Source organism: Penicillium brevicompactum, assembly GCF_028827555.1.
Source record: "Penicillium brevicompactum strain IBT 35665 chromosome Unknown utg000001l_segment0_segment0, whole genome shotgun sequence".
Classification (NCBI taxonomy): Eukaryota; Fungi; Ascomycota; class Eurotiomycetes; order Eurotiales; family Aspergillaceae; genus Penicillium; species Penicillium brevicompactum.
In genome coordinates, this window is record NW_026623203.1 from 4,021,175 (window position 1) to 4,048,638 (window position 27,464).

The 27,464-nt window shown below is 49.5% G+C and overlaps 17 protein-coding genes across 17 annotated transcripts; 10 read left to right on the forward strand and 7 right to left on the reverse strand.

The window, feature by feature from the left end:
* Positions 1–57: 57 nt before the first annotated feature.
* On the forward strand, positions 58–2,667 carry N7506_001312 (uncharacterized protein; the record flags this gene model as incomplete). Its single annotated transcript, XM_056950608.1, has 3 exons — positions 58–316; positions 369–1,161; positions 1,440–2,667. 3 exons carry the CDS (start codon positions 58–60, stop codon positions 2,665–2,667), a joined length of 2,280 nt encoding a protein of 759 aa, XP_056816523.1.
* Positions 2,668–3,075: 408 nt separating this feature from the next.
* On the forward strand, positions 3,076–3,603 carry N7506_001313 (uncharacterized protein; the record flags this gene model as incomplete). Its single annotated transcript, XM_056950609.1, has 1 exon — positions 3,076–3,603. One exon carries the CDS (start codon positions 3,076–3,078, stop codon positions 3,601–3,603), a length of 528 nt encoding a protein of 175 aa, XP_056816524.1.
* A 489-nt stretch (positions 3,604–4,092) lies between these two features.
* On the forward strand, positions 4,093–4,531 carry N7506_001314 (RNA recognition motif domain-containing protein; the record flags this gene model as incomplete). Its single annotated transcript, XM_056950610.1, has 4 exons — positions 4,093–4,112; positions 4,165–4,237; positions 4,305–4,411; positions 4,468–4,531. The coding sequence occupies 4 exons, from the start codon at positions 4,093–4,095 to the stop codon at positions 4,529–4,531; spliced, it is 264 nt and encodes an 87-aa protein (XP_056816525.1).
* Positions 4,532–5,112: 581 nt separating this feature from the next.
* Positions 5,113–6,294, forward strand: N7506_001315 (gelsolin family protein; the record flags this gene model as incomplete). Its single annotated transcript, XM_056950611.1, has 1 exon — positions 5,113–6,294. The coding sequence occupies one exon, from the start codon at positions 5,113–5,115 to the stop codon at positions 6,292–6,294; it is 1,182 nt and encodes a 393-aa protein (XP_056816526.1).
* A 234-nt stretch (positions 6,295–6,528) lies between these two features.
* Positions 6,529–7,188, reverse strand: N7506_001316 (uncharacterized protein; the record flags this gene model as incomplete). The annotated part of the gene is made up of 3 exons (XM_056950612.1): positions 6,529–6,686; positions 6,750–6,854; positions 6,912–7,188. 3 exons carry the CDS (start codon positions 7,186–7,188, stop codon positions 6,529–6,531), a joined length of 540 nt encoding a protein of 179 aa, XP_056816527.1.
* Positions 7,189–7,481: 293 nt separating this feature from the next.
* On the forward strand, positions 7,482–8,255 carry N7506_001317 (sulfotransferase family protein; the record flags this gene model as incomplete). The annotated part of the gene is made up of 1 exon (XM_056950613.1): positions 7,482–8,255. The coding sequence occupies one exon, from the start codon at positions 7,482–7,484 to the stop codon at positions 8,253–8,255; it is 774 nt and encodes a 257-aa protein (XP_056816528.1).
* A 227-nt stretch (positions 8,256–8,482) lies between these two features.
* Positions 8,483–9,620, reverse strand: N7506_001318 (SGNH/GDSL hydrolase family protein; the record flags this gene model as incomplete). Its single annotated transcript, XM_056950614.1, has 4 exons — positions 8,483–8,511; positions 8,561–9,099; positions 9,154–9,245; positions 9,309–9,620. The coding sequence occupies 4 exons, from the start codon at positions 9,618–9,620 to the stop codon at positions 8,483–8,485; spliced, it is 972 nt and encodes a 323-aa protein (XP_056816529.1).
* Positions 9,621–10,398: 778 nt separating this feature from the next.
* On the reverse strand, positions 10,399–11,154 carry N7506_001319 (S1 family serine peptidase; the record flags this gene model as incomplete). The annotated part of the gene is made up of 1 exon (XM_056950615.1): positions 10,399–11,154. The coding sequence occupies one exon, from the start codon at positions 11,152–11,154 to the stop codon at positions 10,399–10,401; it is 756 nt and encodes a 251-aa protein (XP_056816530.1).
* A 577-nt stretch (positions 11,155–11,731) lies between these two features.
* Positions 11,732–13,273, reverse strand: N7506_001320 (succinate--CoA ligase subunit beta; the record flags this gene model as incomplete). Its single annotated transcript, XM_056950616.1, has 7 exons — positions 11,732–11,824; positions 11,879–12,000; positions 12,053–12,803; positions 12,855–12,943; positions 12,988–13,060; positions 13,106–13,198; positions 13,238–13,273. The coding sequence occupies 7 exons, from the start codon at positions 13,271–13,273 to the stop codon at positions 11,732–11,734; spliced, it is 1,257 nt and encodes a 418-aa protein (XP_056816531.1).
* A 473-nt stretch (positions 13,274–13,746) lies between these two features.
* N7506_001321 (PAS-associated C-terminal) lies at positions 13,747–16,026 on the reverse strand (the record flags this gene model as incomplete). The annotated part of the gene is made up of 5 exons (XM_056950617.1): positions 13,747–14,082; positions 14,132–14,555; positions 14,606–14,756; positions 14,804–15,489; positions 15,545–16,026. 5 exons carry the CDS (start codon positions 16,024–16,026, stop codon positions 13,747–13,749), a joined length of 2,079 nt encoding a protein of 692 aa, XP_056816532.1.
* An 843-nt stretch (positions 16,027–16,869) lies between these two features.
* On the reverse strand, positions 16,870–17,677 carry N7506_001322 (glycoside hydrolase family 75 protein; the record flags this gene model as incomplete). The annotated part of the gene is made up of 3 exons (XM_056950618.1): positions 16,870–17,124; positions 17,181–17,537; positions 17,585–17,677. The coding sequence occupies 3 exons, from the start codon at positions 17,675–17,677 to the stop codon at positions 16,870–16,872; spliced, it is 705 nt and encodes a 234-aa protein (XP_056816533.1).
* Positions 17,678–18,883: 1,206 nt separating this feature from the next.
* On the forward strand, positions 18,884–20,241 carry N7506_001323 (glycoside hydrolase family 5 protein; the record flags this gene model as incomplete). Its single annotated transcript, XM_056950619.1, has 4 exons — positions 18,884–19,216; positions 19,279–19,461; positions 19,511–19,780; positions 19,831–20,241. 4 exons carry the CDS (start codon positions 18,884–18,886, stop codon positions 20,239–20,241), a joined length of 1,197 nt encoding a protein of 398 aa, XP_056816534.1.
* Positions 20,242–20,699: 458 nt separating this feature from the next.
* Positions 20,700–21,115, forward strand: N7506_001324 (Extracellular metalloproteinase 3; the record flags this gene model as incomplete). The annotated part of the gene is made up of 2 exons (XM_056950620.1): positions 20,700–20,874; positions 20,925–21,115. The coding sequence occupies 2 exons, from the start codon at positions 20,700–20,702 to the stop codon at positions 21,113–21,115; spliced, it is 366 nt and encodes a 121-aa protein (XP_056816535.1).
* A 741-nt stretch (positions 21,116–21,856) lies between these two features.
* On the forward strand, positions 21,857–23,990 carry N7506_001325 (uncharacterized protein; the record flags this gene model as incomplete). Its single annotated transcript, XM_056950621.1, has 10 exons — positions 21,857–21,947; positions 22,007–22,087; positions 22,151–22,201; positions 22,260–22,436; positions 22,487–22,675; positions 22,723–22,910; positions 22,967–22,990; positions 23,049–23,076; positions 23,135–23,582; positions 23,642–23,990. The coding sequence occupies 10 exons, from the start codon at positions 21,857–21,859 to the stop codon at positions 23,988–23,990; spliced, it is 1,626 nt and encodes a 541-aa protein (XP_056816536.1).
* A 78-nt stretch (positions 23,991–24,068) lies between these two features.
* N7506_001326 (Amino acid/polyamine transporter I) lies at positions 24,069–24,785 on the forward strand (the record flags this gene model as incomplete). The annotated part of the gene is made up of 1 exon (XM_056950622.1): positions 24,069–24,785. One exon carries the CDS (start codon positions 24,069–24,071, stop codon positions 24,783–24,785), a length of 717 nt encoding a protein of 238 aa, XP_056816537.1.
* Positions 24,786–25,389: 604 nt separating this feature from the next.
* N7506_001327 (GNAT family N-acetyltransferase) lies at positions 25,390–26,113 on the reverse strand (the record flags this gene model as incomplete). The annotated part of the gene is made up of 2 exons (XM_056950623.1): positions 25,390–25,456; positions 25,527–26,113. 2 exons carry the CDS (start codon positions 26,111–26,113, stop codon positions 25,390–25,392), a joined length of 654 nt encoding a protein of 217 aa, XP_056816538.1.
* A 397-nt stretch (positions 26,114–26,510) lies between these two features.
* On the forward strand, positions 26,511–27,108 carry N7506_001328 (uncharacterized protein; the record flags this gene model as incomplete). Its single annotated transcript, XM_056950624.1, has 2 exons — positions 26,511–26,750; positions 26,803–27,108. The coding sequence occupies 2 exons, from the start codon at positions 26,511–26,513 to the stop codon at positions 27,106–27,108; spliced, it is 546 nt and encodes a 181-aa protein (XP_056816539.1).
* Between the last annotated feature and the right edge of the window lie 356 nt (positions 27,109–27,464).

The following is a 27,464-nucleotide window of genomic DNA, read 5'->3' on the forward strand; positions in this document are numbered from 1 at the left end:
CGGCCCCCGCCCTCTAAAATATGCCCCTCCTGAGACTTACACTTCTTCAATTTGAGAATGCAACATCCAGACACCCTCCGCCAAGCAGGGTGGGGCATCACCAATGATCTCACTTTGGTTCAAGCATTGGTCAAAGACGATTTAGGGCACAGATCGGCCGTTGCGAATGAGCTACAGCGCTTTGAGCTCTGGGCAACAAACCTCGGACTTCTCCACACGGGACATAGCTCCTTAGATTATCGCTTGAGGGATTCAAAACTTGTGTTTGACTATGCGCTCTTCTTGCTTGTCGATTTGGAGCGGGCTATTCAGCAGTGTATGTATTCAAGTCCTATACACTTTCTCTATCTGACTATCAGCCGTCGCAGTTCACAAGTCATTTGGTGAATACAACGGGGCATCCCAGACACAGCAAGATGACACCAGCTCCCCTGGTGTTCATGACGCAGAGCTGTTGAGTGAGGAAGATTCTGACGCGGAAGATCTCTCGTCCTATCAAACAGAGCCCCCCACTATATCCTTTTTTCGAAACATCGTCTCGACCATCGACAAGCTATATCGTCTCGCCTTCAAAATCAGAAATCCTGCCCTACGATTTGGATTTTCGAAAGCAGTCAAATACTCTCAAAAGGATCCTGAGACTGGGCGAGACCTCATCGAGGAGTATGCGGCATTCGATCTCCGCCACATAGAGGAGATATTTCACTCTTTTGGTGCTGAACATCATGAAATCAATCAACATCGCTATCTCATTGAGCGTTTGGCGAAAGCCAACACACGGCGACGGCAGCAATTTTTTTATTGGAAGAAGCGGAGGGCAAAGTACGAAGCATACGAGCGCCCTAAATTGAAGGGAATCGCCATCTCAGGCACACCGGAACAGCCAGCCGAATTGGGAGCAGAATCGTTGCCGGCACAAACGATTCCTAGCATTTCCAAGCCATCAACTGCAACATGGTTGAACCCACAAAAGGTCGACTTGGATGAAAGTGCATCCGCAATGTCCTCATCGAGTACCATATTTTCCATTTCAAAAGAACAAGATGGTGACCAAATCATCATTCCACCAGCACCGACTCTGGATGCATCTGTCAAAGAGTTTGAATGTCCTTTTTGCTTCACCGTGTGCCCACGAAAAACGACTGAAAAAAGCTCATGGGAGTGCGTATCTTTTCCATATGAGGCTAATCATAAATGAACACTAACTTCTACTTTAGAAAACACGTTTTTCGAGATCTACGGGCTTATATTTGTACATATGAAGATTGTCGCAACCATGAACAACAATACGACAGTCTTCATGACTGGATCGAACATGAGGTTTTACACCACTCATCGTCAGATACTGGATGCCGAAATATATCCAACCCTCAGACACGGGACTGTCCAATGTGTCTCGTGAAGAACGTTGGGCCATCTCATGTCGCTCATCACCTGAGACGAATAGCCTCTTTTGCTCTACCGCGGCTGGCTGGATATGAAGACGATCTTGATTCTGGGAGCCAAATCTCCGATGGAGCTCGCGTTGACTCAGATAGCACTGGTGGTCCATCGATTGGTAGTTTATCTTCTGCTGAGGCAAACGAGAGCAGCGACGAGATGAATCAGGGTGAACCTGCCGAAGACGACAGCCTTGGTGACCCAGGCCAAGGGTCTGTGTCTAGTTCAAGGAACGCAAACGATGATCATCTACACGAAGATGAGGATCAGTCGGATAATCAGTCACAGGATGACACAGCAAAATATAAACTTGCGATGTCCTATGTGGACAGTGATGACCCAGATCAGGCATTGATTTTGCTTGAGGAACTGGTCACTACAGCTTCGAAGACACTTGATAAAGCGGACCCTCGTCGACTCAAATATGAACATCAACTTGGAAAGATACTCTCGGCCGCGGGAAATCCCCAACGGGCCTTGGACCTGTTAGAGAGTGTCATTTCTACTGCAACCACCACGCTTGGAGAAGAACACCCCGATTTACTTCGATATAAGCATGACCTTGCAAACACTTATTTGAGCACCGGGGAATTTGCTGCTGGTGTGCAACTCTCAGAGAGTGTGGTTGCTATCGAAGAGAAGATATATGGTGAAGACCACCTAGTTGTGTTGGCATCCAAGCATGAGCTTGCAACGATATATCAGGCCAACGACGAGCACAAACGTGGCATCGAGCTTCTCTCAAGTGTTCTCACCAGGCTAACAGCTCATCTTGGTCCAGATCATCCTAAGGTTACGAATGCTATGTGTGACCTTGCAAGCATCTACCATGGCGACGGACAAAATACCAAAGCTATGAGGCTGCTTGAGGAAACCGTCATTGTTCTAGACAGATCTCCAGATGGACTTCACAGCCGAATGGGAGCTCACGCCCAGCTATCAGAGCGATACCGACAAGATGGCCAGATATCTAAGATGATCGCGCTAAAGGAACGTATTGTTGCAGTACACGAGGCTGGTCACGCCGAAGATCGACTTCGCTGCTTGACAGCTCTGAAAGATCTTGCGGAGGCATATCGCGCTCAGGGAAATATGGATAAGGCGAAGGAGCTGCTGGGTCGTGTAATTGCAATCCAAAAACGGACACAACACGATGGACATCCGGACTTATTGAAAACCCAGTCAATACTCGCCCAGATCTCCCAGGAAAGCGGGCAGGCAGATTGACCCGAGAGTTAAATTGAGCATGCGTTCGCAACGCAAAAAAAAAAAAAAGAAAAATTGGACTCAGGACTCTAAATTATCACCATTTTGTATTGTGTGGTTGATGCCTTTGTGTCCCCGATGCCCATTGTGCCACCTTTCTTTGACTATTCTCGAACAAAACCCCATTAGAGATAACCCTGAAAAGCATTGTTCAAAGTGGTTCCTAGGCTGGCTTTGTAAACACCCTTGGATCCCTTTCCAGTACGCTTTGCTAGGTACCTGCGTCCACGGGTGTATATATTCAAATGGAATTTCCACGAAGGGGTAATTGGTTTTTCTGCACTCAGGACTACCTCAGACAGGCTTAACAAGGCGAAAAATAAAAGAACCCCCGAACTGGGGAAAAACCCCCTTTTATTGAGGCACATCATGTCTACAAGAGCGAAATTGACATTCGGTGTCAACATGACTAAAAATGATAGGAATTTGCAGCGAGTGTGGACGCCGCTCAATCTAGGCAATCTGCAAAACGAACAACAGGAAATTGACCGTCTCATTATTCTTGATCTGATTCGGCAGATCTATGATCCTTTGTTAGCTGCTTTCCTTGCTATACCAGGCAATCTGTGGAACCAGCAATTTTCTCACGGGGGAACCAGACGGATGCAGAAAAAGTTGCGCAATCTTCAATTTTACATGCCAGCAGCGGTACAAAACATTGAGAAGAATGATCTTGGCTTGTATCTTTTTGATGTACTGAGATACTACCGATTCACTGCTCACAGCTGGAGGGCACCATTACCTCCACCAGCACCCGAAGTTGTGGGGGCTCCTCACCCTGAAGCTCCTCGTGTCGTTCCTTTCACTGCTATCAACACGAAGTGGAGTGTCACTAACCCTCCGATCCTTGACTTTGCCGGTGATGCCCCTTCCATTGGGATCCCCGCTAACTTATAGATAACAGCAAGGAGGCTTAAAACTATAGTGAGTTTCCAGAATAGAAATTAATTGATGACGATTTTCTTTCCTATTTTGAGAAATTTACTTGTTTGTTGACCAGCCATTCAATCACAAATTTATAAAAAAAGGCATCCATGGATATACAGAAGGGAGATCAGGGAAATGCAATTAATTGATTCGATACCGCAAATGTGTCCACTTGGCATGCAGCCTGGTAGGTTGTAAGGTATCGTATTGCTGTACGCCTGGAAATAATATCCATGCCGTGTAACTTGGTATCAAACAGGCCAATACCAGCCCGTAACACGACTAATGATTCTGCACTGAGGATCTTCTGGATCCTCCCAAGGTCCCAATCGTCTGGTTGAAGACTCGAATTTCAGCGGGGCATACTTGTTCACCGCTATCAAGTTGTATTTTCCCTTGAGGGCCCCGCAATATTGAAGTTTCTTCATCATTTTCTCAGATATCCCAATTTCTCTCAAAATGTCTAAAATCTACATTGGGTAAGTTACGTCTGCCCCGTGATAATGCGGACAGAGCTAACATATTGCAAAGTAACCTGCCCTGGAGCACTGGTGACAAGCAGCTTGAGGAGGCCTTCATCGAGCACGGCCAAATCACTGACCACGTATGTGAACTCCCTTTTCATATCCATTGGTCTATTCTTCTTTTGCCTTTTACTGATCCTCTTCTAGATTGTCATGACTGACCGTGAGACCGGCCGCTCCCGTGGCTTTGGCTTCGTCACCTACTCTACCCCCGAGGAGGCCGAGACTGCTGTTGCCGCCAAGACCGACTTCGAGTGTGTTTCAATTTCCCAAAATTGGTTTTGCCATTCACTAACACTCTTTCTTCTAGACTCGACGGCCGCCGCATCACCGTCAACATGGCCAACCCCCGCCCCCAGCAGCGCGGCTGGTAAACTTGCCATGATGGTGCACGACGGTAATGGGAAACGAGACAATGTGATATCGTGATGCTTAGTGTTTATACAATGCCTGAGAAATCAGCCGCGCTGGTGACTTTCAGACCGAGTAATGAGTGCCCTCGGTTATTCATATACCCATATCTTTATATCTTGACGACATTTGGAATACCATTTCATCGCCGATTGGATCGTGCGCTAATTATTTGTCTCCCACGTGGAATCATCTTCTGCGACCGTGGTTGACTGAAATCAACCCTGGAATGTGCCGTTCATTAGAGTTGCTTGCCGCACTTCCTCACAATTGTGCCCTAATTCCATTCAACACCCAGGGCTTGTACGGAGTATAGTCACAACATACCTCAACACACGTATAGATATCCCTGCATCTGCATAAGCTAAACATCCCTGCTAGTTCGACCTAAAAATAGGAACCTCACCAAGCTCCCCCATTGGCCAATGGGTCGACGCCGTGCCCCGCGGACCCACCGCCACATCGCGCCCGCCTGTTGACCTTCAGCTTGCGACCACTTTCACTTGTAACCATTTACACACTCTTACAACCTCACACTACAAACATGGCACCACACGAAGGACTCGTTCATCCCAAAGAGTATGACATCAAAGATAGCAACGTGGAGCTAATCGGCTCCGACCTGGACCACCGCGTCAAATACAACTCCGCAGCCACCGAGCCAGCCTGGAACAACAACCAGATCGGCCAAGAAGCCGGCCTCTTCATCTGGCGTATCGAAAACTTCCAAGTCATCCCCTGGCCCAAAGAAAAGTACGGCCAGTTCTTCGATGGCGACAGCTTCATCGTTCTACACTCATACAAGCTGGGTGATAAGCTCGGCCACGACATCTTCTTCTGGCTAGGCAGCAAAACCACCCAAGATGAAGCGGGCACTGCTGCTTACAAGACTGTGGAGCTAGACGAGTTCCTGCATGGTGCGGCGACTCAGCATCGTGAGGTGCAGGCGCAGCCTTCCGATGAGTTCCTTGCTCTATTCCGTCACTACGCTATTCGGTCTGGCGGTGTACGCTCTGGATTCACGCATGTTGAGCCACAGGAGCGAGAGGAGGTTCTTACTCTTTTGCGGATCTTTAAGCACCCTGGTATTGCACGGATTGATTCTCTTATTGTGCATGAGGTTGAGCCTACGTGGAAGAGTCTTGACGAGAATGATGTCTTTGTCTTGGATAAGGGTGAGAAGATTTGGGTGTGGCAGGGAAAGAAGTGCAGTCCGATGGAGAAGGCCAAGGCTGCGCAGGTGGTTAATGATATGACCCTTGCGAAGCATGTCGATGTTGAGGTTCTGTCACAGCTCGAGTCAAGGTCGAAGCTCATTGTTGATTTGTTGGGTGGGAAGGAAGAAGCTGGATCGACCCTGGAGGCGCCTCGTCCTGGTCGCTTTGCGAAGAGGGGCGGCGAGGAGACTAGCCGTCCTCGCAAGCTGTTCCGACTCAGCGATGCATCTGGAAATCTGTCATTCGATCTTATTAAGGATGGGCAGCAGATTAGCCGGTCTGATTTCGATGGCAAGGACGTTTTCCTCTACGATGTCGGCAGCAGACTCTGGGTTTGGCAGGGCTCTGAAGCTAGTGCCAGCGAGAAGGCTCAGTGGCTCAAGGTTGCTCAATTCTATGTTCGCAAGATCCAAGAGAGCCAACAGTCTGCCGAGGCCCATCTCACGCCGATTTCGAAGGTTTCACAGGGATATGAGAGTCCTGCATTCCTCAAGGCCATTGAAGCCTAAGTCTGTATGAATAATGAACACATATTGCACAAATAACAATTATCGTACATATCGTCAAGCCTCCACGGTCATGCGGTGTATTCCACATTCTAATGTTTCCCTGAAGTAAATGTCGACGTTTCCAAAAAGATGAGGATCAGCGACTTGTCAGTATGGGAGTACCATTCTAGCCGCACGGTGCTTCGGTTCCGATATAATCGCGCCGTCAACAATTTCTTGCTTCATAGACTATTTTTATACAAGACCAGAGCTGTGGTCTCCCTTGTCAATAGCATCAGCCTGCTTTCGCAGCAAGTCCGACCGGAATCTCCGGAACGCGGTCTCGATTCTTCGCTTGCTCTCCGGCTCAGACGAGATGCCCCGAGTAGCGTTCGCCGCACCGCCAGCAAATCCTATTTAGTTTATAACTGTCAGAAAAACCACACACCAGCCAATTCAGCACATTGAGTTCTCACCAAGTTCTCCACCCAAGAGCAGTCCACCAGCCGAAGCAAAGAAGTAGGTCGCGAAATCCCCCAATGTAGTCGGCTTCAACAACGGCGTGAGATCGGGAATTGATTCTGTATAGATAAGCATTAGGACTAGGATCCCAGATTCCACTTCTTGCTAGAACGTACCAGTCCGTCCATCCTCGAAAACAACCTTTGTAGGCCGTTCCTGAGCCCGGATAGCCGAGAAGAATGCCCTGCGCGTGCTGCGCAGACGCATAGCCGCAAAAAGACCAAGACTCACACCAACTGCTGATCCAACGGTGGTCCAGAGTGAGATCGAGGAAGCTGCCGCTTTGAGCTTGTCGCGGTCTTCCGGTTGGAGATCATGCTGGATGTGCTCGTCAGCGAGCTTGGTGAGCTCGTCGGAGCGGCGTTGGCGGAGAAGGGCAAAGGATTCGGACATTGTGAATTGAATTGTTTAGAGAAGAGAGTGGAAAAGAGTTTAATGCAGGTACGCAGCACATTTGGGAATCTTGGAAAGCTGTTCGAGATGACGTCATAGATGCGCCAGCTCCAGACTCTTGGCATTTCCCAATTCGGAATGTGCTTAGTCCCAAGTCCTCGAGACAGTCAGCGGGACGCCTGAATCCCCGCATCTTCTCAGATCCAGCTCGTACATGTAGACATTCTCATCCACGCCCTTTATCAACACCTTATGCTCGCACGAAACTGACACTCCATTAACCAACCGCTACAATGCCCCGCTTTCTAACAGACTCCCGCAAAGCGCCCGCTAAAAGCCAACCCCTGCTGGTGATTGGCGCGGGCCTTCCGCGAACAGCAACATCATCTCTTCAATCAGCGTTAGAAATACTAGGCTATGATCCTTGTCTGCACATGGCGCATATCATCCCACACGCAGAGCGCCAGCAAATGCTTATAGATGCCTCTCGTGAGCCCGACAAAGAAAAGCGCCAAAAGCAAGTACATGCTCTGGTTGACGGATATGGCTCTGTGGTCGACATGCCGGCAGTCTTCTTCCTCGAGGACCTGGTGGAAATGTACCCAGATGCCAAGGTGGTTTTGAGCAGTCGTCCAAATCCAGAGATCTGGGCACAGAGTGCATCGGATAGTTTGAGGTTCTTCTTCACGCGGCGCTTTTACTGGGTTGGGATGCTGTGGCGCACTGATCGGTTGTGGTATAGGCTCAATATGCGGATTGTTGAGTGGTGTCGCGAGCGCTTGGGGGAGGGTGATATCTTTACGGCGCCCTTTGCGGTCAAATATGATCAGCATGTCAGGGAGGTTGTGGCGGCTCGTGGTGGTGAGGTCTTGGAATTCCGTGCGGAGCATGGGTGGGCTCCGCTGTGTGAGTTCCTCGGAAAGGATATTCCTGATTCCCCATTTCCCAGGGTTAACGAGAGGAAGACTTTTGTTTTTATTAGAAGGATCATGATTGCAAAGGGGCTGGTGAGCTGGGCGGTGCTGGGCGGCGTTGTGTGGGCTGGTTGGAGATATGCGAGGTCTTGATGTTTCACAGTGCACTGATCAACATGAGCCATGTTAAGGCAGTGTCTCAGTGCAGACTTATCAGTCAATCTAATTTACATGCTCTAGACTGCTTGGGTGCGAAGCATGGAAGATTCTCTGCATAAAATCATGGAGTTCATTTCATCGCTCGCGATCTATGTTCTTTTAGCGAAATATACACAGGAACAATGGTAACTTGAGCTCATCGGAGTTTAAAAAGATAGCCGTCAGACGAGCATCACAAATGCGAAGCTCACTGTTCAACATTAGTAATCTGTTAGCCACTTGGGAGACATGTAACTTACACAGCACCATTTGAGTAATCCAATGTAGACAGCTCACCTGGCCAGCCAGTCGCAAACCATCACTTGTTTCCGTCGGTTGAGCCGGAGCAGTGTACGCAGGCAAGCTGGGGTCACCGGTGCTGTCGTCAAGTGCCTTTTCGCGAGCCTTGCTGATTGTGCCATTACTCGTAGAAGTTGAGGCCGGGGCTGTGAGGAATCCTTCTTTCTCGGCTTCTTGAATGGCCGCCCACCAGACAGACGCCATTTCCTCGTACCCGGTAGCTGTTGGGTGGATTTTGTCAACGAGCTGGGTTGATTTGATGAATGTGCTCATCTCAGCGAGGATAATGCTGTCGTTTTGCGAGCGTCGCTTGGCCACCAGTTCGCGAAACTGGTGGCTGATCGCGCTGATCGGCACGGGCTTTTTGCCATTAGGGATGAGAGTAGAGAGAATGATAGTCGTTTCAGGAACTGCGTCGTAGAGCTCAGTCAGCAGGGAGTCCATTCGTTCTCCTGCAGTATCCACTTTGTAGTTCTGTAGGCCATCATTGGTGCCGGCGCTGAGTATCATGCGTTAGTGGAAATTAATTGCGCCATGTGGAGGCGGAGCTCACTTGATCAGAATCAAATTGGGCTTTTGTGCAAGAGTATTCTTGACGACCTTTGCCACTTGGTCAATTCTAAAACCGATATGGCCCTCGTGGTCCTAGGCAACGCAGTCAGATTCCATCCCGCGCGGAACGATCGCATCTCAGCGAATGCGACCTACGTTATCGTGCATGGTGCCTGATTTTCGACTCCCGATCATATCGACCTCCCATCCCGCATATCGGAGTTGCTGTCGGAGCCATTTTCGATACCCGTTGCCATCTGCGGACTTGTAACCTTGAGTGATGGAAGCGCCGAGAGGTAGCACACGCAGCATGAATGGCTTGGTACCGCGGGCGTGAATTGTGGAGATGTCGGTGCTGACATCTGGGCCCGAATTTGAATTATCGGGTAGTGAGAGAGTGGTCGATATCAATGTGAGCCAGATGAGACCAGCCCAGACAGCCCAGCAAACGGGCGTCGACTGCCTCATGGTTAGGAAAAATTGAAAAACATCAAACGGGGGATCATCGTTAGCTTATATTAATGGGTCACTTCGCCCGTCAGAAGTGGACAGAAGAGTGTGCTCTCCGGCCGTTGTGATTCGACGAGATCTCTCCCAATTTATTGGCGCTCAGGGGCCGACCTGCCGACCTTTCAGGCTAAGCCTCATTGATCGGCTCAGGTACCTGGCGATCTTGCATTGCCCACGCCTTTCAGTTGTCGCTGATGAGCTACAACAAAACGCTGTCAAATTGTTGATCACAACCGGATCGGTCGGAATTATTTTATTAGAGTCGCACCGTCCCCCGCTATGCCTGTTTCGACATGGTGAGATAATACTAACCTGGACATCCTGGGCAGTGTCCTTTACAAATATCATGTCACAACCCCTGAGACCTCCAACCTTGGAATTTATTGGAGATCAGGGAAAAATGATATATGCTGCGAAAGAGACTATACGGATGTATACGTCAACCTTGGAAAGTTGCACAACAACGTTGAACTTCACGGAACAATCCAGCCGAACCTTGCTGCTTGAATCGGAGCTAGTTTCATTTCGAAGCAATACGGAGTAACCCCCATCGGGATTTTCTTCAGTGCCGGATAATGTTCATTTGACAAGCATAACTTCATATCGACCGGATATTGTCTGGCACTCAAGGCACTGGTAACTATCGACGAACCGCGACCAGCACATCTTCTTTCGAGGTAACTCTCCATCGCCACCGAGGTTGACCACCTTCTACCACCTCAGGCCTGAAATTGAGCTAGGCTGAAATGGCCCCCTGAATCCAATCAAGATAAGCCGCGGTGCTAGCATAAACGCCATCTTGGCCGTGCCTTCCACATCCAAAGCCCCATGAAACAACACCGACCTGCTTCTTAGAGTTGGTATCAACAAGTGGACCACCGCTGTCTCCCTGACATGAATCCTTTCCTCCGCCTTGGACACCAGCACAAATCATGGAATCATCAACTTCATGGCGGTCCGCATATTCCTTCGCGCATTTCTCGTGGTCAACAATGTTGACATACGCAACCAAGAGGTTGGAAGGGAGGGAGCTACCTCCATGAGAGGTAGATCCCCAGCCAGTGACAGAGCACTTGGTCCCTGTCTCCGGCGTCTCTTCTGCTGAGGATGGAAGTTCCACAGCCGAGATGGAAGACCCAAATTCCAGGCTCGAAGCTAGACGGAGGACGGCGATGTCATTTTTGATGGTCTTCGCGTCGTACTCTGAATGTTGCGTGATTTGGGCCACCTTAACCAACTTCCCACCGGAGGCGTGCTGGTTCGAACCTGCGCGAACTCTCAATCTTTCTGCGGATAGGCCATCCGTGCAGTGAGCGGCAGTCAGGATGTGATCTTTGTCGATGATCGATCCACCGCATTTATGGGAGGAGGTTTGAACGGAAACTTGGTATGGGAACTCTCCAGTTCCGGCGACGGATCCACCGACAATACCTTCCTCGGCAATGGAAGACCCTGCGATGGATAGCAGGAGGGTGGAAAGGAAGAGTCTCATGTTTGGAAGAGAGTGAGCGAAATGTTGGATAGATAGCCAGAGAATTTTGGGAGTGGAATATTTATAGGGGACAACACCGGGTTCCCAACAGTAAACAATGCTTGGTGATCTACACAATTACCCCCCACAGTGTCTTACTCCGTACGGAGTACATATTGATTGATTTCAGAGTTCGGCACAGCTCATTCTTCACGCTAAGATTGGGGATAAGATCCCCCCAGCCAATTGTAGTACAATGATCTACGATTCAAAGGTGCGATCATGGCGCTATTGAGACCCCTGCGGGGTGTATCGCCGATCTGAGATCTTTATGTCGATGATCAACATTCCATATCTCACACATCTGCATGTCGACCCACTCCGAGCTGAACCGAAGATTCATCTTTTCGGTCTTTTCGGAGTATTCTGTCTCATATTCTTCCGTGTCAAGCCTCAGCCCAGACCTCAGGACCGTCGTTCCTGGATTACACTTACGGATTATGTGGTCACTCACAGATCGGACGAAAATGAACAAGAAAACTGGTCATGGCCATATTTCATCGATAAGCATTATAAGCTCGTTCTCTGTTATGCGTACTTATTCAAATTTGGGCGTCCGATCAACAATAACCTGGGCAGCTTTTTCGAAATCGGCTTCTACCACCAAGTGCTCCAACCCTGATTCTTGGATCTATCCACAACGTAAGCTTCGACTCTCAACTTCATTCGCCATCAATCAGCTCACCAACTTTAGTCCCTTGTCGGAATTTGTCCCCTGTAATCTCACCACGACAGGCATTTTAAACCCTCCAATGTCTTTGGCGGCAGCGATAATCGACTCGGCGATCATATCACAACGAACGATACCTGCAAGAGTTTCAGCATCAAGCCAGTCAAATACTCTTGGAACCACACTCACCTCCATAAATATTGATCAAAACCCCCTTTACCCTCTCATCTCCCCACAAAATTTTGAATGCCCTCACCAGGCCTTCCCTCGTCGCCCCACCCCCAACATCCAAGAAATTAGCACAACGCCCACCAACCAAAGTAATCAGATCATTAGTCGCCATCGCAAGACCAGCCCCATTCACAATATTCCCAATATTCCCATCAAGCTTCACATACGAAAGTCCCAATTTCTCCGCCTCCTTCGCCTCCTTCTCCCCATCCCCTTCCTCACACCCGAAAAGAGCCTCCTGTCTGAACCGAGCAGAGTTATCAAACTCAAACTTCGCATCAATACAAACAAACCCCTGCGTCGTCTTCACCAGCGGATTCAACTCCAGCAGTGTCGCGTCCTTCTCCCGAAATAGCCTAACCATATCACACAGCAATTGGTGAATAGTCCCCATCTCGGAATCAGAGAAACCAAGCTCGGCTTGAATATACGAGTCGATTTCAGGCGTGATGCCAGTATCGAGTTGGAACCATAGCTGGTGGAGTCGGTTACTGGTTTCGATGTCGACGCCGCCGGAGTCGGAGATAAGGATTATGGGTGAGCTGCGACGGCGGTCGAAGGTCATTGCTAGATAGTATTCGTGTGTGATGTCGACGGCTTTGTAGATGTAGAGTTTGTGTACTGGGAGGCCGGTCGGTGGGGTTTGTTTTGTTGTTAGTTTGTGGTTTAGCATGTTTAGGGCGGATTGGTAGGCTTCGCGGGGTCTGGGCTGTTAGATTGGGATGGGATGTGGTAGTTGGGGGGTGACGGACGATTTGACTATGCGGACGCCGCCTTTTTGGTCGCTGTCGAAGGTTCCTTTGCCTCGGCCGCCGGCTAGGATCTGGGCTTTGATTACGGAGGGTGCATCTGTTTGTTAGTTGGATAGCATAATTTGTGGAAGGGAGACCAACTGATGTTGAAGACGACATCTTCGGCTTCTTCGGGGGTTGTGACTAGGTACCCTTTAGGAACTGGAAGATTGAACTGGATCATGTTAGTATTGGATGCGGGAGAACGGGGCTGTCCTACGTCTTTCAACAGCCTGTGCGAGTGATGCTCGAGCAGACTCAGCCGCCGAACTTGCGTTGCGAGTAAACCATACTTCTGGTACTTATTAACAAGCTGTAGGTTTGGAAGTTATGGACCTTCGTGATAGCCCACCTGGGAGGTACGAGCTAGACAGCGCCAGGTAATCATGCTGAAGTAGAAAGTCGTTATGGTATCTCCTCAGTCATGCGAGGTTGTTCCATATTTATGGAGGTTGAATTTAATTGGGTCATGACATCAACACAAATTAATTCGTGGGGTTGACTTTCGGAAAGTCTAAAATGACATGAGCATTGGAGTCAGCCCTACCACACCTATTGTACCGTTTGCAGAGTCCAAGTACATATGGACACGCAGTAGACTCATCCTCAAAATGACCTCTGATGATACAATTTTTCTGAGAATTGGCTGTCTTTGAGACCATCACAGCAGCCATGAATTCTCTCAAGATGGATCCCGATTAGGACAGCAGCTGACCTAAATAGACTACACGCTAGACCACATCGGTCCAACACTAGTCCCAAATCGAACTCAGCCTCAAGCTTAACCAATAAGCGTCCATGGAACCAAAGTCCAAGATTCAATACGGAGTACAATCATAAATGCTACTTTATACAGTCCGGCTAATAGTTAGCCGGGTAGTTTCCATGCCATCGCACAGAATCCTGATCATCATCATCAATCACAACCACCATCCATACACCGATCTGCCCATTATTCGCCAGCAATGGCGTACAATGAATCCACCGATACCGACCCTGATCACTGCTGAACTTCGTGACCCACTTGATGCGCGCGGTAACACTGCGCCCCGACATCATGGCGTTGAGAATGTGGTCGCGCTTGGCGCCTGAGTCGCCGATGCGGTTCAAGAAGGACGATTGGAGCATTCCAGGGATTTGGAGGGAGGGCGACGTGAAGAGGATGCGAAGGGAGGGATAGGGGCGGACGAGGAGGTACTGACTTGGTTAGCTTTGTTTTTCTTATCAGGGAGAAAGGGCGACTTACGTTTCTGTAGACGCCCGTCAGAGACAGGCCGGCGCTGGGTTCAGGCACCGTGGGCTGATGCGAGGAAGGCGCGTGGTGTTCACTCTCTGTGTCGGAGTCTTGGAGGAAGAGACGATGATTGGGATCTTCGTTGACGATTGGTTGGAAGAGATTTCCACCGTGTTCGCGAACATTTTGCAATTCACGGGGACTGAAGAGTTCGCCGAGTTCCTGGAATTCGGACTTGGAATCTTTGGGTGCAGGTTCGGCCGTTTCGGGGTTTTCTTTTTGCGCTTGGAGATTTTGTAGGGATTCCATCTGTGCGCCCTCCATTGCGAGGCCTGAGACGTCGACCTGAGCACCGATGAAATAACGGATGTTACCGCGGCTGTCGCAGAGTGGCGACATTTGGAGAAGGTTCATGAATGGGGAGCCGTCACGGCGACTGATATGGTTAGCTTTGGCAAGAACCAAGTCTGATCTGACAGAGCTTACTAGTTGAGGAAGAGCTCGGAGTGATGACGTCCGGCTTTCAGTGCTTCGCGAATGCGTCGCACGCTGTTGGGGTTGGTCTTGGGGCCTTGCAGGAAACGACAGTTTCGACCTAGGACGTAGTCCATGCCGTATTGTGTGGTGCGGTGGAATTCTAATAAGGTCAGCGCGCTGTCATATCATCATGGCTCAAATACATACCTCCAGAGGCAAAGATGATAGGGTTATCCGGCCTTGAGGGATCCGTTAAACAGAACACCTCGGCCAACGCATCGGCCGTTCCCTGGAATTTGTCAGGGAGGGTACCGCGTACCCGCTCCTCCACAACCTTGCCGGTGATATTGATACAAGTCGCGGTGATGAATGCGGGCAATTCCTCCGCAGTAAGGGCATCCAGCGCGGCTTGAACGCGCTGTTCAAGCGCCATGTTCACTGTTGGGCCGACCGGCTTCTCGGCCGTCTCAATTCCCGCAGTCGGCACATCGACTGCCAAGCGCACGAGCGCATTCGCATACTCAATGGCCTTCAACGATTTCGAGGCATTGAGATAGTATGTTAATGTGGAGAATGACCCGGGGCGCTCTTGGCTGAGGAATTCACGGAATCGCGCGAGATATCGTGGGTTACTCAGGATCGCCAGCATATGCTCGGTGCAGAACATCAGGTCGGCTTGGCGTTCCAGGGTGTGAAGTGGAGCTGCGTCGCCCTCGTAGGGAGCGACCAAATCGTAAGAGGCTTCTTCATTTTCTTCGAGAATCGGATTAAATTGCTCGGAGCCTTCGTTTGGATTTGTTTGTTGGAGAACCGGGAGTTCATTCACCACGGAGTTTCGTCGGAGTGATTTGTTTGAGGAGGACGGATGGAGACCGGTGGGGGAAGTTGGAGATCTGCATCATTAGCAAGGATTTTCGTGGAAAAAGCAAAAAATTGGGAATTCCTCACGAGTAGTAGCCGCCCGGCGGGCCGCCGATTGAATGATGTCCTAGAGACTGATTTCCGACGGATTGTTGGTCAATGGAGAGCCCACCGATTGATTGCTGATCAAAGTTGTTGGTCGAGATCGAGAGGCGTTTTTCGCTCCGCGGCGGTAGTTGGGGCTGGCCGATCGAGTGGTAGCCGAGATCCAAAGTCGCGTTTGATTCTGCGACAGATGCCTGGTCAATGGACGGTTTGCGACTCGGTTGTTCTCCTGTGTATCCATTGCCACTGTAGCCATTCTGGTAGGCACTCAGCGAGCTGTGTGGCCGAGATTGAGCCCGCGATTGCGTTGATCGCTGTCGGGGGGCCATTGGCGGTCTCCCGATCGCTGGTTGACCGAATGCCTGGGGCTCATAGGCTTGTCCAGCAGGTGAGCCGGATCGCAGTGAATTTTGCGACGAGGGTCTGAAGGCCGGACCGTCAATGTCGTTCATGGTGTGAGGCATGGTTTTGTGAGGGCGGTTGTCAGGAATACTTGGAGGTTCCATTGCGCCAGTATATGAATGCCGGCACTAGGGAAGCATGGACAAAAGATCATCAACTAGTTGGGCTCGGGCCCCAGCGCTTTTTAAAAAAACATGAGGTCACTTCTCAGCGGGCTCTGCAGCGGGCCACGAGGCCGACCGGACGTGTTTTTTCCAATAGTCCATGGTTCCCGCTGAGACTCGAGCGAATGAACCATGAATTCGACCTGAAGCTGCCCGACCGTCCAGTGAATGGCCCAGTAGCTGAACTTCGATCGGCATTGTCCGTACAATATGCGGCCTGCGCACGCGATCGATCGGTCGATCGCCAGGTCCGATGAGGGTTCTTGCGGGAAATCAGGAGCTGAGACGGGGCGATGATGTAAGAAGCCCACCGCAGTGGAGTCAACTGAGATTTGAATTCGATTTGGACTCGACGATCTGCAAAAGTCTCGACTTTCAATAGTTTATCTTCCGGTGTGATCCTTTTTTGGGGATTTGACAGTCGAAAGTGCGAGGAAGAGGTCCATTGTGCCTTCACTCCGCCAATCACCGCTTTTGGATCGCCGAGATATCTCCTTCAAGTCCTTTACAATGACGACAAATGTGTCTCTCGTGAAATTAAAGTGTGTTTTTGACTTTCCCCTTAGACTCTATTGGCCGTAAAATGGTCCTCATCTTCCAATAGTCTCCTTTCAAGTCTTCCTTCAACCTCGGGAATACCCCGCCACATGCAAAGTCATTCCTCCCATAGGCCGAAAGGATCAATTCAGGATCAATTCAGGATCTTTCTCAACTCAGGATCAAACCCCGACTCTTCACAATCTAGGAAAGACTAGCAACAAGCTTGTCACCCAATTTCTTGATGCTCTCCTCGAAAGCGTTGCGATCTCCAGCCTTCCAGTCCGCGTCACTGCCAGGGGTAGTCCCCTTTCCAGTGAACCCAATGTACAAAACATCCTCCTCGCCGTGACCATTGTTCCCATTGATCCCATCATCGGGGAAACACATCTGCGCCAACGAAATGGAAGCCTCGCCAGTTGAGTCTTCCCCGTTGGTGTCACCCCAGATTCCATACAACTAAAGGTCGATCAGCCTTGATCCGCGATTCATGTCGATCAGGGGCCACTCAACACCTGGTTGTTACAAACAACCGCCATAACACTCAATGGCTCCATGCCATACTGCTGGGGGTCGAAGTCTGTGTTGCCAAACACGACATAAGGGTGCAGATTGGCATCTAGGTCTTCGATCCCATACTGGTTGAGCTGGTCTTTGAACGCAGTCTCACCCTGTCCAGTCTCGTCGGCGTCGCAGTCACCGCCCTTGTCATTTAATCCGTCACAGTCAATATCCATGTTGTCGTATTGGCCGCCATTGGCCGAGCTGTGCAGGTAGATGGCGTTGGAGATGTCTCCGCAGTAAGCGAAGGTGTGGGCGCCGTTGATGCCGTCACTGAAGCCGCCCGCGAGCTTGTTGTTGCATTTTCCAGACTTGGCCGTTAGTCAGGTCGTCAAGCTGCCAGGGGTGCATGACATACCTTGTGGCTATCGTAGATTTGCTTGAGGTTGTCTGGGATGTCGTATGCCGAGGCGAGGCCTAGAGAGAGAAGGGTCGCTGCGATAAGATGCATTGTGAATGGTAATGGTAATCTGCTGTAGAGGCTTGCTTTACTATTCCCGATCTCTCGAGCATTTGATACTGTTTATATAGATGTCTTCTTCCCCAGCTACATGACCTCGCACTCACCTACTCGATCGAGATAATGGGGTAAAGGCACTTTAACCAAAACATACATTTTGGACTCTCGTTCTGCATTATTTCTTCAAGCGCAAATGTGGAGCTGCACATTATTTTATTCAAGCGACCATATCGCCTTTTGGGTAAATGATCCTACAAAAAGGGGTCCCGTGTCGATCCCTTGTCACTTCAGGCGTAGCACCCGTAACTGCCTAGACGCCTGCACAGTCAAGTCGAGGGCTCGTTTGTTAGCATACTCTATCTTGTGCACTCCATGCCAGTATGTACAACCTCCCTCTGAGCCAGCGTTCAGGTCTGTTTTGCCTGTTTGTGGTCGCTCATCCCAGCATACCTCGTGAACAGTACTCCAAAAATCCATGGGTTATCGTTTTGTGACTTGTATTAGCAAGAAAATACTACTTAAAATGCGCATTGGGGGCTAGCGCGAGTCAATGCTTGTTTCATGCCGGGACCCTGCATGTTCGCCACTGGGGGCTGAATACAACCTTGGAAATGTGCCAGCCTTAGAACGGGATGTGCTAGCGTAATACGGAGTATTCGGAAAACTCCAACAAATTGTCCTCCGGGGTAGCCGGTAAACATCAAGTCACGCTATGTTCTCTACCGTGGATTCCTTGGGGTCGAAGACTTTGACCTCGGGTGCTAGCCCTGAAACCCCTGGCGGCTCATCACAAACGAGGGGCTGCGTAGGAACGTATAATCATTGACCTGTTTTCTCGACTTAGTACTTTCGCTCTCAGAACTTTACTGCTGCAAATTGACCATTTATATTATTTCGCAACACAAGTCGGGCGATGTCAGCTTTGCCTATTGGATATTCGAAGCCGTAAGCAATTAGCCTCGCACAAGTTGGCAGCATATGGTGAAGATCGTCGGATCCACCTATGGGCTCTGCAGAGCCATCGGCGATCATATGCTCCATAATGAAGTTCTAATCTGGTGTAGTAGTGCGAGGTGGCTCTGCACTAATTAACCTGCTACAACCTTGGGAGGTGAACCAGTATATAATATGGAGTGGTTCTCAGATTGCCCTCGGTGTGTAAACTCACAATTGATTTTGAAATTCCAACCATAAAGAATGAAGCTCAAATCATTCATCTCTCTTCTGGGTAGTATACCCCTAGCATCAGCCTGGCTGCCTACAGACGAAGGCCGAAACCTTACAACATTTGACAAAACTGGCACTTCCAAGATCCGAGGCGTCAACTTGGGTTCCTCATTCATCATCGAGAAATGGATGGCGAGTGGCGAGTGGAATGATATGGGGTGTGGTGATTACAACAGTGAGTGGGGATGTGTGCAGGGTATCGGCCAAGATGCAGCCAACACTGCCTTCAAAAAGCACTGGCAGTCTTGGATCACCAAGGACGACATCACAAAGATGGTATCGTACGGTCTGAACACCATTCGGGTAAGCCTGCTTTCCCATCGCGATGTTCTTTCTGGCTCAAAAGAACATTTTAACACGATCAGATCCCGGTCGGATTCTGGATGAACGAAGATCTCATCGCGGATAATGAGTACTACCCGCGCAACAATGCCCTCGAGGATCTCACCAATATCTGCCAGTGGGCCGCTGATGCGGGTATGTATGTTGTCATTGACACTCATGGCTTGCCTGGTGCTCAACAGGCTCAGCAGCCTTTCACTGGACGTGTAAGTGTCACTTTCATGTAGTGGCTGGGGTTGAATTGACATTTCTCAGTATGCCAGCTCCCCTGAGTTCTATCAAAATGACGGTAACGCTGAGCGCGCGTACAAGTTCTATGAGTGGATGGTCGAACAGATCCAAGGCAGCGATGCGTTCAACACTGTCGGTGCCCTCGAACTTGTCAACGAGCCTCTGCAAAATACAGAGAATGGAAACACGAACTGGATGGTTGAGCACTTTTATCCATCCGCCATCGACAGGATTCGCGCCAAAGAGAAGTCCCTGGGCGTCTCTGCAGATGATGCGCTGCATATCACCGTCATGGTAAGCGTTTTCTTTGGCTGTGTCAAAGAACGATACTGACATGCCCATAGGACGATAAATGGGATTCGGGTGGTAATCCCACTCGCTCTTTGAGTGATGATCAAAAGGATAGGCTTCTCTTCGATGACCACAACTACGAGATTTATCTCGTGCGCGATGCCCAGTCAAAGGCTGACATGATTCAAGATGCCTGTGGGGACAATCGTCAGTCCGATGTTAGCCCCAAGGTCCTTGGGGAGTGGAGTCTGGCGTTCAACAACCAAGGAGAAAACTTCTTGCCGATGGCTGACCATGCTTTATCATACTCGAAATGGTTCTCAGCGCAGCAGAGACAGTATGAGGCATTGGGTGGATGGATCTTCTGGACTTGGAAGACGGATGAGAATCTGCCTAATGTCGAGCAGTGGAATTATCAAAGTAAGTTGCTTTCTTTCTCTCCGTTGCGACGAATGAGATGTTAATGTACTGCACAGAAGCTGTTGAGGCTGGTATTATCAACAAGGACCTCAATGTCCAGTTTGATCAAAACCCATGTTGAAGATTTATTCACGTCACTATAGGAATACCGACGTCTGGAATATTATCCATAGAGAAAGTTCAATATCACATATAATGAATCATCGAAGAAGCCTGTCAGGTGTTACATGCTGCCCTTATGTCAGAGGTAGCCTGGTTGAGACGATTGATACGCTCTACAGTAACGAGCAAACAAAGAGGTGAGTTGACGTGAGAGGAAAGTCGTCGTGGATGCCTCGTCGTCGTCACGTCTTTTTCACGTGCCTCCCTCTCAAAGTCAACACTTCACCCAAACACTCTCCACAACTTCCAATTCCATGCCATCAACTACCTCATTTCAAGCGTTTTTCGCATTTCCATCAAAGCATCCGTGTCCTCCACCCACAATCCCCCACATGCCGTCATGGACGCCGAGCGATCTTCAACCCGTCCCCTCCTCGCCTTCCAGCACTGCCGCGGTGCCTTTGACAACCTCGTTGCAACAGGGCAACTCATAAACAATCCATCTCTCGATTCAGGAGCGGACCTCCAGGGCATAGTCAACGGGCTGGATCATAACCGCAGATGGGACTCGATCCGTACGTCTCAATCTCAGAAACCAGCTATCGGCCCGAGCTAACCTTTCCAGGCCCTCAACTCAGCCATGCACAATGGGAAGTCTGCGAGGGTTACGGCGGATGGACTGCGTTTGTTGATCACTATGGTCTCCGGCGTCCTTGGGAACAAGTGCAGATTGAAGAGGGTGTCAAGATCCTTGATATTATCGCCCGCCGCATAGCTGATTTATGCCCTGAGTCTCCTCCTCGTACCGCCACCTAACTGTTGCGGGCTACCTAACTGTTGCGGCTCCTGATCATGTGTTGATGATTCTTGGAATCTCGGACTTCTTTTCTTTTGCAGTTTTCACATTCTCGGTCGACGGGTCTCGAGCTAGATCACAAACTGATTTCGACTTCATGAGGTCCTCCTCGCCCTATATATCTCCGGTTGTGGGTCATGCGACCTACTTCCTAATGTAAACCATGTGCATAACTAAATATACAATGTTCATTAGAACGTGTCCAGGAATACCTATCTGTTTAAGTAGGCATGGGATAACTTGGAAATTCACCTAGGCATATTTTCAACAACACCAAAATAGGTCAAGGATATAATACTATCATTTCCAAGGTTACCATGAAGTCTGTCTTTTTTCCACACTGCCACCACCTACCCCGGTGGGTAATATGAAAACAGAGTTCAGCCAAGAAATCAGAACAAGCTGCTTAAGCTTATACACTATCAAGCATAAGGTCACATCGCAAATACAACGTCAAAGGACACGATCGTCGGTGCGGGGGCGGCACAGCATTCCTAGCGCTAGAGCATTCTGCATGCTGATACGTCGCTTCACCCGCAACCCCGGCTATCTGACCGGGGAACACGGCAATGTGTCCAGAATGTCCGGAAGACGATAAGAGCTGCATGTCTCGCAGATAGTAAGTTTGTACTTAATCGCGGGCCTTCTTGTTAGAACCCCTCTTCCAAGGTTCTCCGACAACGTCGAAATCTTTCCGCATTATGGGTGAGATCACCACTGTTTCGGCGCAGCCGCAAGCTGCAGAGATGATCAAGGTCCAGGATGAAGATGAGTTGCGATTGGCTCAAATGGGTTAGTTCAGGATTCGCTTTTTGGTGCCTCTGTGGCTCGGGTGAATTAACGTAGTGCAGGCCATAAGCAAGAATTGAAGCGGCATTTCTCTGTTTGGAGCCTGGTTGGGCTGGCTGCAAATTGCACAATCTCTTGGACTGGTGGGTGATGTTGTGTTGTGGATGTGTTGCTGAGGGAATGGTGTTGACGTATGACGGTCGCAGGTCTTGGACTAGGACTAATCACTGCCATTAATGCCGGTGGGCCTGGCGCATGTGAGGAATCGATCTATATCCGGATTATTAGCAGTGTCTAATGGCTTTGCGTTACTAGTGATCTATGGCTTTATCCTGGTTTTCGTTTTGCAATGCTTTGTCGGTGCTTCGTTGGCAGAGTTCGTGTCTGCATACCCAGTTGAAGGTGGTATGTACCATTGGATCGCGGCAATTGCTCCAAAACGATACAACAGTCTTTTGAGCTTTGCAACGGGGTGGTGCACTGTATTTGGATGTGAGCTTTGACTTGTGATAGCTCACCACGATGATACTTACCTCATGCAGGGATCTTCACGACGGCATCAACAAATTTGATTTACGCCACAACTGCCATGGCTTTGATTGCCCTTTACCACGACGACCTAGTTGTCAAACCATGGATGACGTTTGTGGCATATCAGATCCTCAACATTGTCACGTCGGGAATTGTCATGTTTGGAAACAGGTTCATTCCAATGATAAACAAATTTTCTTGTAGGTGATCCCTCCTTTGCGCTTCCATCTGACTCACCGTGGTGTAGTGATATACTTGCAACTGGCGTGGTTCATCACAATGGTAGTTGTCGCAGCCTCGGCGCCAGTCCACAACGACAGCAAATTTGTGTTTCGCACGTGGATCAACAACACTGGGTGGGAGAACAACGTCATCTGCTTTATCACCGGCTTGGTCAATCCGCTTTACTCACTTGGAGGTCTGGATGGGATCTCGGTATGTCTTGCGCATGTCACATGGGAATTCCGAGCACAATGTTGACCAATTTGCAGCACATCACAGAAGAAATGCGCAATGTGAGTCCGAGAACAAACGCCGGTTCGTTCCTCTTTTGTCATTAACAATCTGTCACAGCCAGGGAGAAATGCGCCGTTGGGTTTAGGTAAGTCTTACCGCCGTTCACGCGTTGTTCCATGGATCAAGACTAATGGAACCACCAGCCATCACTCTTTCCATCGCCTTTGTCACTGGGCTGTCGTACCTTCTTAGCCTCATGTTCTCCGTTCAAAACTATGGATCGTTAGCCGATACTAGTACCGGTCTTCCGCTGGCCGAGCTGTTTTGGCAAGCAACGTCAACCCGTGGAGGCGCATTTGGCCTTGTCTTCATGGTTTGGGTTGCCCTGGGTCCCTGTGTGATTGGATCCCAGCTGAGTGAGTACCCCCATGAAATGAAGGTAGCTTTGCTAACACCGACAGGCACTGGGCGGGTATTCTGGGCCTTTGCGCGCGATGAAGGTCTTCCTTTGTCAAAGGTATGGGCTCGGGTCAATCATCGACTTGGATCACCGTTCAATGCCCAACTCTGTGTGGCGGTCATTGTAGGCCTTCTAGGCTGTATATATCTGGGATCGAGCACGGCTTTCAACGCAATGATGAGCTCGGCAGTGTATGTCATACGTGCAAACACGGTCAAAACACCAATGTCGCTCGCTAATCACGATGCAGAACGATCAACAATTGTGCGTACCTTGTACCAATTCTCACCAACGTTTTGCTCCGACGGCGGACAATGCACCAAGGTCCATTCTTTATGGGTCATGTCGTTGGAATGACTGTGAACGCGGTGTCTGTGGCTTGGCTGATTTTTGCCATTGTGTTTTTCTCATTTCCATATGAGATGCCAGCGACAGCGTCCAACATGAATTATACATGTGTCGTCGTTGGGGGATTCCTGATAATTGAACTGGCCTGGTGGCTAATCGCAGGGAAAAGATATTCGGTGACGGTTCAACGAGCTCGCGAAGAGGGAAGCGACGATTCAGTCGCCGTTGCCAAACCCCATCCGACCTCGTGATCACAACATTCATATATCTTCATTGCTTTCTTTCTGCCTTCGCTTTCTTCTACTTTTTCCCGCATCATCCCTCCCATCATGTCGAGCCTCACGGCTTTCAACCTCGATGCTTCGCCTCGGCCCACGCGTACGCAAGCAGACAAGCTGCCGCCCTACAAAGAACTGATCATTCCGAATATCAAAAGACTCTCCACTGCCAAGGACATCTATCTTTGGGGAAATTGCATCGAAATCTCTCTTTGCGCCCGCCACCTCAACTGCTTGATCTCTGATACTCTGCCTCGCCCTACCACTGACCACCCTGGCTACCAAAACTGGCTGAACTGGTCCCGCCTGATCAGCAAGTGGCTCGTCCGCAACGTCGATCCGAAGTTCACACCCCACTTCCAGAATATCCAGGCGCAGCTTCAATACGCAGATACCACCTACAAAGAGATCCTCGGGTTGAAGATTCCCAAGACCGACCAAGAAGACCGCATGACCAAGGCGCTGATTCAATTGTGGAATACGCGTCGTCACAAATACCCTGGAATCGACGAGTATGTCGATGCTTGGCGCAATCAGGTTGTCGTCTGCCAAGGTCTCACTGTTGGTTTTGACTATCTGTCGGCTACGAAGATCATGCTGCATGAAATGGAAGGAGATAGTCCGGTTCTGGCCAAGTTCATCAGATTCCAGCTTGAGAACCCGAGTCAACCCAGCGATGCCCGTTTGCCGATGACCTATGAGGAGTTTGATCGCCTTGTTCGTGGAATTATCGGGGCAGTGAAGAAAGATAACTTGAGGCCATCGTGATGGGCCTACCAGCCAGCCAGCAACATGTCGGGACTGGCATTGAATACATTTCTCTACTCTTCGACAAATCAAGAAGTACTCTGAATTGAATGACACTTGAAATTAAACCATCACACATCCTTGTAAAGCTTTTAAAAAGGTCCCTGGAAATATCTCTAGAAAGTCTACTGGGAAGATCATAAGCAAGATCGCGAGATAAGTCATAGGAAATCCATTCAAATATAGAAAGACAGATAGGATTCCCAACTTGACGAAACGATCCTGGTGTGTAGTCTTTACGGATGGCTAGAGACCGTCGCGAGAGACTTTTTGGTAAGTTATTGCTTTCGTGCCGCTTGCAATTCCTTCCTTTGTTCCGCTTTTGAGAGAGATTCCACGGAGAGTCATGGGTCTCCACTAAAAATGATATCATTTTTCGATGACGAATCAAAAAGAGAGGAGTGTCGTTGGGTATATGAAGAGATTGATATGAGAATGGCATGCGAATAGAAATCCTGAACTTCAACGTATTGGTTGGTTGAACAAACATCATACTTCAATCTCAGTCTGAGGCGAGCGCTGCTCTCATTCCATCGCCTTGCGTATTAACATAATGCGCACTCTTTCAGTTTCCATCAGCTGAGTCTGTCTGTGCCGGAGGAAGGCTCCACTGAAGATACACGGTATCAAGCCTTGAAGTTGATTAGTTACCAGTAACCTCATGGAGTCATTGCCGAAGTCTGTTGATTATCGCAAACTCACCAACGACCCATCTTCTTCCCGACGCTCTCCAGGCGTCCTCTGTGCACAAATCCCAGCGTATTATACCAATCCCTTAACCGAATGCCCTCGGCAGGATTCTCAGGGTCAAACGTCATGATAGCAATGACATTGTGAACAGGCGAGGTGTTCACCACCTCGAGCATGCTATGAGCCCCAATGCGAGCGACATCACCAACACGCTCTTCGCAGCGATGCTGAACACCACCAGACTGAAGGAATCCCAGAATCTTCTGCATCAAGAGAGTTCCGTAGCCGAAGCTCCGTTGGTCAGCTCGCATGAAGATCGACAGCTCAACGGTCGACGCATAAGAAAGCAACTCGCCTCGCCATGGCGAAAGGTAAGCATAGCCAAGGACTAGATCTGCGCCATCGTCTGACTGGCGCGTGTCAGAGCCAACCACGTAGAATGGCAGTTGGCGTCTGTTGAGGTCCCGCAATAAGTCTTCGTAGTGGGACACCGCTGGTGGGGTAGTTGTGAATGTGAAACAGCTGTTCAAAATGTACCAGTGGTTGATATCACGCACTTGGGGGATATCTGCGAGAGTAGCAGGCCGACAGGTAATCATTTTGGGTATATTATCGGACGAGTCGCAATCGAAGGTAATGTACAGGGCGTAGGTCAGAAGAAGTGATGTCTGTCCAGGCCCGCCGAGATGGGATGACAGTTCCCTGTTTTGGCTTAGCGCTGTGCACAGGCACTAACCATAATGCATTTAGCGTCAGTCTAAGCGCCAATGAGAGTGTTGAAGTATAGAATCACGAAACTCATCGTGAAAGTAGTTGTGATGTGCAGTAGGTTGGTTGTTTTGTTCTGATGGTGGTAGTTGGCCTACTCTCGAGGCAGGAGCTTCATGTCTCCCACCCTCTGGGGCGCTTTTCTCCTGCTCCCTTCGTGTCTTTTTCTCTTCTCTCTCTCTCTCTCGCCCCGCCACTCAGGCTTTCCAACTTTTCATCCAAGTCATCATGCAAGATCATCCGAAGCGCGCATCCAAAAAGGATAAAAAGAAGGATCAGAACAAAACTCAACCTCCAATGACTCTTACCGTCATCATCGAGTCCAAGTCCAATGGCAAAGCCTCCGGGGAAACTGCTGCGGACGACGATCCCGACGAATGCTTGTTCCAAACCACCGTCGACCTGGAATCGCCAGATGTGGCTGGAGTTACCAATGAGGTCATCGGACAGTTTTGGTTCAAGCACTTTGTGAGTACTCAAGTGCATATTGACTTTGATATTTGCTAACATTCCAAATCAGAACGATATGCTTGGCTTGAGCCCCAAACCCCCAGCTCCAGCTCCAGCTCCAGCTGTATCTGTGAAACACTGCGTTGAGGAAACCAATCGAGTTTTAGCCCTCGCCGATGCCCTTGTCGTTCAGCAAAAGGAGTTGATTTCGGATATGCAAGAGATCAATTTCAACTTGGATGGGGCTCTCGCTCGCGATGAGGATTTCAAAGATATTCTGAACAATCCCTACGCCGACAAGACAATTGTCGACGCGCTCACTCGGCTTCGTTTTGGGCTTGGATATCTTGGGACTCAGGCTGAGGCTCTGAAGTGAATCTTTCCTGCTTCTTTGGTTGTGTTTTTACGCCATTCACACCTTTGTCTCCGCGTGGTACTTATTGCGATGCTCGTTGGGGTCAGACACATGCTATTTCAATCTCTTCTAGCATTTTCGGGTCTTTGTGATTTGATGATATACCTGACAGCGTTGCCTGCGAGCTCAGTTCATTTCTGTTTTCTAAATTCGGATCGAGATTACTGATCAAAATACATCTGATTCAATCAAAGTTGATGGAAAGCACAGCCATCTTTCATGATTGTCAGTACGTCACACAATTTGACTTATTGGCTGGCCTGTGGCATAAGCCCTCATGGCTGGAACGGTGTTACATTACTGCCTGTTCGGGATTG